Source organism: Brachyhypopomus gauderio, chromosome 13, assembly GCF_052324685.1.
Source record: "Brachyhypopomus gauderio isolate BG-103 chromosome 13, BGAUD_0.2, whole genome shotgun sequence".
In the NCBI taxonomy this organism is placed as follows: Eukaryota; Metazoa; Chordata; class Actinopteri; order Gymnotiformes; family Hypopomidae; genus Brachyhypopomus; species Brachyhypopomus gauderio.
The window spans coordinates 5539138-5549686 of NC_135223.1; the positions used below are offsets into that span (position 1 = coordinate 5539138).

At 47.0% G+C, this 10549-nt stretch overlaps 1 protein-coding gene across 1 annotated transcript in view; it reads left to right on the forward strand.

Moving 5' to 3' along the window:
• LOC143473443 (F-actin-uncapping protein LRRC16A-like) overlaps positions 1–10549 on the forward strand; it is an 81782-nt gene that overhangs the window by 44052 nt on the left and 27181 nt on the right. The window contains exons 13-20 of the mRNA XM_076970444.1: positions 2316–2419; positions 3871–3948; positions 4313–4389; positions 6006–6110; positions 6285–6354; positions 8495–8576; positions 9368–9467; positions 9907–9961. Coding sequence (XP_076826559.1) covers positions 2316–2419; positions 3871–3948; positions 4313–4389; positions 6006–6110; positions 6285–6354; positions 8495–8576; positions 9368–9467; positions 9907–9961 — 671 coding nt within the window. The remainder of the gene's footprint in view (positions 1–2315; positions 2420–3870; positions 3949–4312; positions 4390–6005; positions 6111–6284; positions 6355–8494; positions 8577–9367; positions 9468–9906; positions 9962–10549) is intronic.

A 10549-nucleotide genomic window follows, 5' to 3' on the forward strand; every position in this document is an offset into this window, starting at 1 on the left:
GATTTCAGTGAGATTAATCTAGATTAAAAAAATTAATCTATGCCCACCCCTAATATATATATTCTTATTCTTCCAATATCCTGAGCAAAACTTCCAAAATTAAACAACATTTTTGGTCAGAATTTCCAGTGTTCTGAAAACTGTTTGCTCTGTTTTCTGCACTCATCTATTGGTCTTTGTAGTAGACTGGTGGAAAAATAAACAAGATGTTGAAGTTTATGATTGTTCATTGATTCATTCATCATTCAAACTTAAATTAAAATTTCTCATGTTAATTACTGAAATGCGATTAAAATGCGATTAATTTCGATTAATTCATTACAGGGAAAATAAATAATAATACACACACACACACACACTGTATATTGCCTTGTATGTGCAGTTTACATTGGAAAAGAAAAGAAAGAAATTTGCTGTAAAATGTCTGTAGTTTGCAGGCTCTGTGCAGGGGTTTACAGTGAAGCAAGCACACCTGTCCTTTTGTCTGCTTTCTCACTGATATCTCTCTGTCACTGTCTCTCTCTATCTCTCTCTCTCTCTCTCTCTCTCTCTCTCTATCTCTCTCTCTCTCTCTCTCTCTCTCTCTCTATCTCTCTCTATCTCTCTCTCTCTCTATCTCTCCCTTCTTGCTTATTGATTCCACATAAACCGTGGGCGCTACTTTCATTTCTTACGAGAGCTACTCTCATTTCTTATATTTCTGAGTCGTAATGAATTGCAGCTCATGTTAGATTTCACCTTGCACCTCCTCGTTTATCCGCCCGTTTCATGGTGGGTTATTAATCTGCTGTTGGAAACATCTGTCCCTCAGTTCTCCAGAAGGTTTAATCATTCCTCTGCTCATAATCTCATACCCACTCTGGAAACTATTGGTGGGAAGGCACATAAATAACTTTTACGTTGTTTTACAGCCAGGGATTTCACGACGGCGAACACCTTCAGACTTAATAGACTCGCTGTAGAGTTGGGGTTGTGGGTAAGTGCGTCAAGACGTCGCTACGCGGAGGTATGAGCTGGAACGCCTCTGTGCCGGGTGGATGCTGCGTGAAGACGTTTGAAACTCGCCTCACGTTCAGAGAACGGTTTTATTTTGAGCTTGCTAGTCTCGCTTCGCTGTAGCGAACACGCGAATCGCTTTCCCCGCACAGATCTTCACTGTGTTTCAGTTGGAGCTGAAGAGTCAGGTTCCCAGAATGCACTGCATCACAAAGCATGCATTATTGGGATTGGGCGACCATGTCAGTGCAGCGAAAACACTTAGAGAAATCTGTCAGTGTGTGCCGGTTTAATGGGCCTGCTTGCTGAAGGCATGACATGGTGCTGTTTAAGGATCTCTACAGTGGCACCGAGACCAACGGCATGCACACACACACACACACACACCGCACATATGTAGGCACACACACCTAATCCGACTTTCGCCAGGGGCAGATGACATTTTGGGGGGGGAAAGCAGACAATGTGGAAACTGGTTTCACTGTCTTCCACGCACAGCCTCTCTCCTTCACAGCTGATCATCAGGATCAGACAGACAGCAGACAGACAGACAGACAGACAGCAGACAGACAGACAGAGTGCCATGAGCATCAGCCTTAAAGCCCTGTGGCTTTGAATACAAAGCATAAACACTTGGTACATCTTGGTACATGAGCGCTACTCCTAAAAAGGCCTGATTCTGACATCGTTGAATAGTATTAGTATAAGAGTGCTAATGTGGATCTTCCACGTCTTTACCCCCTTAAACCCGTCATGGAGTCACTTCTGTTTAGGCGTTCCCTGGATTTAATGTCAAGGGCCAGAGGACACGTGTGTTACCTGCCTGTCCTTTTTATCCTTATAGGGAAGAGACTTTTAGTACACTATAAATCATCTCTGAGTTTGATGAGCTCGTTTCAGGAAAGTGATTTGAAAGCCAACAAATGATTGTCACCTGACCTTCAGAGCTTCTGTGATTGCCATGTGGAGGTGCTGTGAATCTGAGAAAATTGGAAAAACTGCATCCGTGAAGCACTCAGCCGTGAGTGGGGCTTTTCAGGGACGAACAGTCCTGTCTGAACATACCTGAACAGATCTCTTCATTTGATTCTAATTCAGATGAATAGTTTTTATTCTACAGTTACAAGAGAGTTTATAAAACTGTAATAAGGAGTTTTCTGGAATATGCGCAAGCACTTTTCCAATAGCAGACTACACTGAACTATCAAGCCTCCATCATCAGTTTGCAGAGTGACCTGAACGTTCCCTTGGTGTGTTTCCTCATCTGTTGGCCTTTCTGTGTGTGTGTGTGTGTGTGTGTGTGTGTGTGTGTGTTGAAGGGGTGAACAGCCTTGCCCAGTCACTGAGTGCCAGCCAGTCCATCCCCAGCACACTCAGCCACCTGGACCTCTCAGGGAACCTTCTGCGGGGGGACGACCTCTCGGTAAGTGCTTCCTCCTGGTGGAGCGGAGGATAAATGCAGGGTGGAGTGAGGAGAGTGAGGGGAATGAGGGGCATGAGGAGTGAGGGGTGTACAGGACACTCCAGAAAACACGGCAGAAAATAGCAGACAACAGGAATCTGCCATAAACTGCACAGCGCCATAACCCTACGCAGGGTTTTAATACCCAGGTCCAACATCTGAGCTCAGGGTTCAGGGAATTCTCAGTGTTCAACTATAAATGACATGAATTAGCCAATATGAATGTTGGCTGTTGACAATACTCCATCACATATTCACATGGAGTGGCTTTAAATAAAAAAAATAAATGTTTAAGAATTTTTAGCACAGAGGTTAGCTACTGTCACCAATCTAGTCCTTGTGTGCCAATTGATATTTTATATGCAAATTTTATCCACAAATCTTTGCCAGCCAAGTATTTATCTAGCTAATTCACAACAGGTGAGACTGCCTAGCTGATAGCTCACTAAGGTATCGGACACTCCGGGTCGAGGGATGATGGCCACTGAAGTAAAAGGGAAACTGGCTAGTTGACTTCCTGCATCAGTAGTGGGTGAAGCTCCGTGCTTCACACTGTACAGTAGATTAAACGAGTACGATACCAGGTGAAGAGGCAGCAGACGGCGTGTAATGGCGTGATGGGGTTCCTGTATAATTCAGTGCACATGGAGGACTGATAATGGACCTCTGCATTTTTAACATTGTCAGAGCTATGGACTGTGTGTACGGGATGAAGTTAAAAACTAGGTGCAGAAAAGAGAACAGGGCAAAGGTCTCTCTCTCTCTCTCTCTCTCTCTCTCTCTCTTTCTCCACTGAGCTGACTCTTATATCAATGCCATCCAATTGATCTGCTCCCAGTGCATGCTGGGATATTGACACGTGGGGGTGCGCAGACTTGCGGGGGGTGTAAATCATTCTGACACGTGCCTTGCTGGAAGGACACCATGGATGCCAGCCGTTATAGCACAGTACCATGACAACACGAAAGGTCCGTGAAAGCCAGACGGTGAGCTCTGATTGTAGGATCCGTATTTGAGGGAGGTGCTCACGCCACCTAGTGGAACCAGGGTGAATGTGCTGCAGGCCTCTTTACACTTGCTTCAGTTTGAAGAGTCCAAGTGGACCTGGCATCAGTAAACAAGCAGCAGTGATTAAATCTGGTTTTCGATAATCAGGTTTTCAAAATAAAAGTCTAGATCAGGCAACGATCTCAAGCATTTCCAAGTCTGGCTGTGACGCGGACATCGCCTGTGGTCCATCTTATGTCAGACTTCCAACGATCGTCCGTGGCTTATGCAAGCGCCCTGCGACACAACTCGGATCGCGACAATGTTTGATCGGCTGACCCCACCTGACCCCACCTGACCCCAGCTGACCCCGGCTGATCCCAGCTGCTCCGCCCCTAATGTTCTCTGTCACCTTCCACCTATAGAACTTTCACAGCTTCCTGAGCCAGACGAACAGCCTGACCACTCTGGACTTGTCCAGCACAGACTGCTCACTGGAACTGGTAAGTCAGCAACACCAATCAGAGTGGTGGGGGCGGGGTTAAGGGTTGGGGGGGGGGGGGGTTGCGGGGGGGGGGGGGGGGGGGGGGTGTACACTGGGGAAATTCTGACAACAAAAAACATCTTAGGTTTTAAGGAATTTAATAATAGACATGGGGTTACACATCTGGTAATAAATGTCATATAATTAATGGCCTAAGGGATTCAATTAGCTGGTTAATAAATGTGCCTATCAATGTTTTAATTTAGCACCTTAATGTTATGATCCCTGAATATTAATAATGGAGTAACTTGGAAATCCTGTCACGTAAAAAGAAAAAAAAATCTTTGTCTACTGTTATAATTTTGTGTGTTTGTGTTTTCCAGCTCTGCTCTGCTCTCCTTAGAGGATGTGTTCAGCACCTCTCTGTTCTTAATGTTTCTAAAAGTGTCTTTGCACACAGGTAAATACCACACACCAGAATCTGAGCTTTCCTCATTCATACTGGACTGTATTCAGAACAGGAGTCCGTGAGTGTGCACGTGTTTGAGAGTGCACGTCGGCTTTGATCTTGTTGAACGTCTTGAGCAGATCTCTGGTAGGGCCATGCTGTTACTGCCAGACATTTCTACTGGGTTGGCCATGAAAAACCGAAGACCATCTCAGAGAGAAACATCAACATATGGGGCACATACACACACGTGCACACACACGTGCTCAGGATGTAAAGCCTCGTTAATCCATCAAACACAGACACATTTATTGCTGTTGGTTGTTAAGATATTACTCCAATACCTTTTAAGCTTGCATTTGTACACACATACAATATGGTAAACAATAATAAATAAAATATAATAGTAAGTAAACATGGGAAAACACTCTCAAATTACATTTGCTGTGCTTGTTCTCTCAAACACACACACACACACACACACACACACACACACACACACGCACACACACACACACACACACACACACACACAGTGTGGATTCTCTAGAGGTTCCTGGTAATAGTATGGCAGCCAGTTCTCAGGAGGAAGCCGTGTGTTTCATGCCGTACTCGCTAGCTGTGCTGGTGTGTGGAGGTAGCTGAGGCGTGGATGCAGTCGGTGTGTTTTTGAAGGCCTGTTTGAGACTTGCTCTTTGAGCGTCTTCAAAGGGACAGCTCAGCCCCGTCTGGGTGTGTTTCCAGCTCGAGCTCCTGCTGTCGGGACGTGACACACACTCCAGCTCAGGTTCATTCTGCTGTCCTGCTCCTTCTCACCCTTTCTTCTCCGATTCCCCGACTGAAACCACCGCCGTCTAACAAATAACAAATTCCTGGACACTGCAGAGGTGGAGCTCATTACGGAAACGGTAACTGTAACAGCAAGTTTAGCCAAGGATGCAGTGCATCATGGGAGTCTCGGAGACATCCAGCGTGGACGCTGATGGCCTTTTATGACCAACTATTGGAAATAACACTTGTGCCTATAAAGTTAATATGAAACAAGATAATGTGACCATGAAAACTGATCCAAACTGGTGCAAACATTCAGTTGTCAAACATATTGTGTATAGATAGTAAGATATTGTGCTCTGTTAAAGCTCAGACACACCCATGCTGTGTAGTTGAATTCCCCTTACCATGGTGCATGCCGGTTTACACAGTTCTTCGAGGTGCGTGGTCAGTAGCCCACCACCAAACACGCGTATAGCCATCGAGTAAAAACGGAACCTCGACAGATCGGCAATATCGTTGAGGCACTCGCACGTCTCCCTGGGCAACAGTGACTTGATGACTTTACGCAACAACTTCAAATTTCATCAGTTTCCAGCTGCTTCAAGTGACCCTCGTGAACCCTAACCAATATGTAGTGTTGTTGCATTCTACATTTATACTATTACTGCTCTGTACACACTTAAATTAATCCAACGATGTTGGCATTATACAGTGTGACAATGCCAAAAAATTCTTCTTTCAAAGAGTTCACACAAGGATGGAGTATTTTGCTTGTAATGATTCTTAGAGTTTGAAATTGTCTGTGTGTGTGTGTGTGTGTGTGTGTGTGTGTGTGTGTGTGTGTGTGTGAGCAGGAAAGGCAAAGAGATTCCTCCATCCTTTAAGCATTTCTTCAGCAGTTCCCTGGCCCTCAGTGCCATCAACGTTTCCGGGACCAAATTGCCACCTGAGGCACTGAAGTAAGACCCGCTCACACACACACGAAAACACACACACACTCCTCTCATCTCTCGATAGCCGTCACGTTTGGCAGCATTAGTGACAGCCAGATGGATCCCAGTGTGCCATGTCAAATTGTGCGGCTGATAAATCAGGGGCGGAGCCGTGTTAAAAAAACGTCCATCTTCATTTAGAGCCCTTCTGCTCGGCCTGGCCAGTAACCCCAACCTGAAGGAGGTGATGCTGGACCTCAGCTGCTGTGAGGTAAGACCACCGAGGCTGGATGGACCTCGCCCGGCTGCTCCATGCCCATGGTGTTCTGGTCCCGGTCCACTCTGGTCCTGTGCAGTCAGGGTGGAATTGGTGAGATGTACCCAGACGAGAACCTGACTGCATGCGGTCAGGTGTCCCCTTTGCTGTCGATTAGCGAGCGTAATCATTTGACTCGACAGAAGCCATGTGCTAGTTCTGGCACAAGCGTTGCAGAACACTCTCTCTAGAATTACACTGTGTGTAGAGCACAGTCCATAGAGTAGTGTCACCATGGACATGGTTCATAGAGGCGCCCTGGATACGGTCCGTGGTATAGCACTTAACAGCAATTTGTGTGTGTGTGTGTGTGTGTGTGTGTGTGTGTGTGTGTGTGTGTGTGTGTGTGTGTGTGTGAGTGTGAGTGTGAGTGTGTGTGTGTGTGTGTGTGTGTGTGCGCGCGCGCGCCGTATCGAGAGAGAGATCACATTCCCCAAGCTTGAGTTTGACTCCCACATAAAAAACGCCTGACGTTCCTCTTCAAATGTCTGCATAATAATATGTGCCTGGCAGACCTATCAGAGAGTGACTCTGTTTACAATGATTTCTGCATATGTGTGCATGTCTGCGTGTGTGTGAGTGTGTGTGTGTGTGTGCGTGTGTGCGTGTGTGTGTGCACGCAGGCATGCACAATAATCCCTCAGACACAAGCACATTTGCTCTCACACTCTGGTTCCCTGCTTGGGGCAGATCTCCTTTTCGAAGATAATGTATGCCCAGTGGGGGGGGGGGGGGGGGACCTAATTACGGCCCAGTGGTGGTGGTGGGGGGGGGGGGGGGGGGGGGGGGGTCTAATTACAGCCCTGTGATAACATCGCCACTGGCCGCATGTGTCAACAGAGCTAATCTCCTGATCCATGCATGCTTAAGTGTGAACACCTTTACTGCTTTTGTTCTGCTGTGCCTGTCTGTGCATGTCTGTGCATGTCTGTGCATGTCTGTGCCTGTCTGTGCCTGTCTGTGCCTGTCTGTGCCTGTCTGTGCATGTCTGTGCATGTCTGTGCATGTCTGTGCATGTCTGTGCCTGTCCATGTGTCTCTCTGTCTGTCTGTCTGTGCATGTTAGCGAGCCATCAGTTGTTCTCAGTCCAGTCCTGCTTGGTCCCACAGCCAGTCCAGGTTTTCCTTTCATCTCCAGCTCCAGTGGTCAGTTAACTGGTCCTAGTGGATGTGGAGCTGAAACAGAACTAAAACCAGGACTGGCTATAGAGGACTGGAGTGAAAACCTCTGATTTCTATATTGTAAATGCACGTGAGGCTTTATTCTGTGTTTTCCTCTTCACGCTGTGCTGTGTACTGAGCGGGCTCATTATCTCACCCTCTCTATAGACGTGGCTCAATGACTGAAACAATGAAGTCAGTTGACTGAAGGGTCTGCATTTATTTATACATGCCCAAAATCCCACTTTAAAAATATAATTAAAAACAATCATAAAAGTCAATTGGACACATATAGTACAACTATCTAAATGACTCGGTAACACCTGTATCAACGGAGAAAGGTTTGCCTATGAGTGTATGGATCTGTGGGTCTATGAGTCTGTAGGTCTGTAGGTCTGTGGGTCTATGGGTCTGTGGGTCTATGGGTCTATGTATAGACTGGGTGTGCAACCTGAACTATAAGTTTGTGGATGTGAGCATTTCATTTGCTGTCCACTAACAATCCCTAACATGCCCTTCCACTAATGCATCCTTAAGCTTGGCCACTGTGTAAGTACAACTACCCCTAACAACTACCCCTTATGTACCCCTAACTGTTCTACCCATAACTGCTATTGCGGCTGGCCTTCATTCAACATCGGCCCGCTGGACATTCCTTACACACACACACACACACACACACACACACACACACACACACTTTTTTCATAGCACTGCTAAACCACAGCTGTTTTATTCTTAACCCCGTTTTTGTCGTATTGCGTAGATGTTAGCATGACTTTGCATTTTTTGTGCATGTACAGATGAAGTTAACAGTATGTATATTATGTCTAATGGATCCAAGTCACAGACCTATGTACAGCCTGGCTCTCATATGTCTCTCTCTCTCGCTCTCTCTCTCTCTCTCTCTCTCTCTCTTACACACACACACACAGCTGAGGTCTGGAGGGTCACAGATTCTCGAGGGCTGCATCGCAGAGATCCCAAACATCTCCAGCCTGGACATCTCTGACAACGGTCAGTCAAAGGACCTCCAACTCCCAAAAGGTCACAGGTCATCATAACGGTCACAGAAGCTCACCCTAACAGCCAGAGAAGGGCACACTAATGGTCACAGAAGCCTGGCTAGCAGCTAGTGTTGCGGTTATGCTAATCGCTGACTACCATGCACATCGTGTTTAGCCACTTTGTATGCTAGTAATTGTTACAGCCCATGGCACTCCAGTCCTAAGTGATTGACATGCACGTATAACCCCACCTTCGGGTACAACGAACCACAGATCATTTTAACTCAAGGTGTTGTGCGTTGGGCGTGTGGTAGGTCTGGTTTGGGCTGCGTGCTAGACGTCTGGGAGTGGGTCTCCAGGCAGTTCCTCTGCCATGTGGCCCACGCTCGGAGGTATTAGCAGAGATGCCGCGCCTCCCTGTCCAGATCGTGCCCACCAGCAGGATCCAGTGCGCTTTCGATAAGATGACCGGCGCTGACTGGTGCTTTTCATGCGTGGTTTTGTAATACCGCTCACAGCAGCGGGGAGACAAGTTGCTGTTTGCCGTTGTTGTAAAAGCACCATAATATGCTATTATCATAAAAGGCCCACATATTGTCCTGGCTGGTGCAGGACCATTAAGCTAAATCGGGTAAACGTTTCAGTATGGTTTCCAAAGGGTTTGCAAAGGGCTACTTTTGTCTGCTTGGAAACAGAGCTTGGTGATGATTAGAAGTGCTGTTGACCAGTGCTGTCTGATGTGATGGAGTTCTCTGGTTGATGCCGGGTGTCGAATTGGGTGCTCTGTGATCTTCTTCTCAGGTCTGGACTCTGACCTGAGCACTCTGCTGGTGTGGCTGGCCAAGAACCGCTCCATTCGCCACCTTTCCTTGGGCAAGAACTTCAACAACATCAAATCAAAGTGAGAGACACTGAGAGAGTGAGACACCGAGAGAGTGAGACACCGAGAGAGTGAGACAGGGAAGGCGAGAGGGAGACGGGGAGGCAGAGGGACAGGGAGGGAGAGAGAGATGGACAGAATGTTTAGATGTCTTGTTGTTTGTTACTCCGGTAGCCTATGTACCTTAAATATTAAATATTTATGTGCAAGTCAAATTTCTGAGCATTGGGTTCCTTCATGGCTCCAGAAAACATTTCTCAGTTCCCAGAATCCTTTGTTCCTTCACCAGGACGCCTCTGTGTGCATTTTGAAAAGCCACCGTCCTTTCATCTCGGCCCGCCACTGCAGGACGGCGTCTCCGTCTTTGGGCGTCTCTTTGAGAGGGAACTTGGCTGTGGGGTTGAATACACTGGTGCGGCGTTCCTAACCTCTTTTGTTATGCTCTCTCTCCGTCACACAGGAATCTCGCACCCATCCTGGACAATCTGGTCCACATGATACAAGAAGAAGAATCGGTGAGCACACTTTCACCTTTTAAAACAGCAAAACATTTACTGGGATTCAGAAAGTCTGCTGAAACCAATATGAAATCTCATTAGCTGGAGTCAGGACCCTGCAGAATGGGAAACTGCAGGACTGGCATTCACAGGGTGTGAGGGGGGTTAGTATTTTAACTCCAAACTCCCTGAATTTCTGAATAAATTTAGAAATCTGGTGCGTTGAAAATGTGTGGAAGGTGTTGTGGTAATGACAACTCTGCAGGCCTGGTTATTCCTCCACCCACTCTTAACTCCTACCCCCAAACAGGGGCTTTTGACAGGGTGTGTGTGTGTGTGTGTGTGTGTGTGTGTGTGTCTCATGGCTACTGTCATGGGGCGCCTGCAGCACCTTATCAGAGAGTGCAGGAGGGATTGGGAAGACTGCTCGGGGTGTGTGTATGTGCAAGCATGTGGGTGGGTGTCAGTAGTGTAACTACCAGAAGGCCCAGGAAGAGGGGGCCATCACCCATGGGGTGGGGGGGTCCTGGTTTTTACACTTCGCATCTGCGTATTACTGACTTCCAGTAGCTGATTGGTTCTTAGTTCTGGACACAGATGAACATG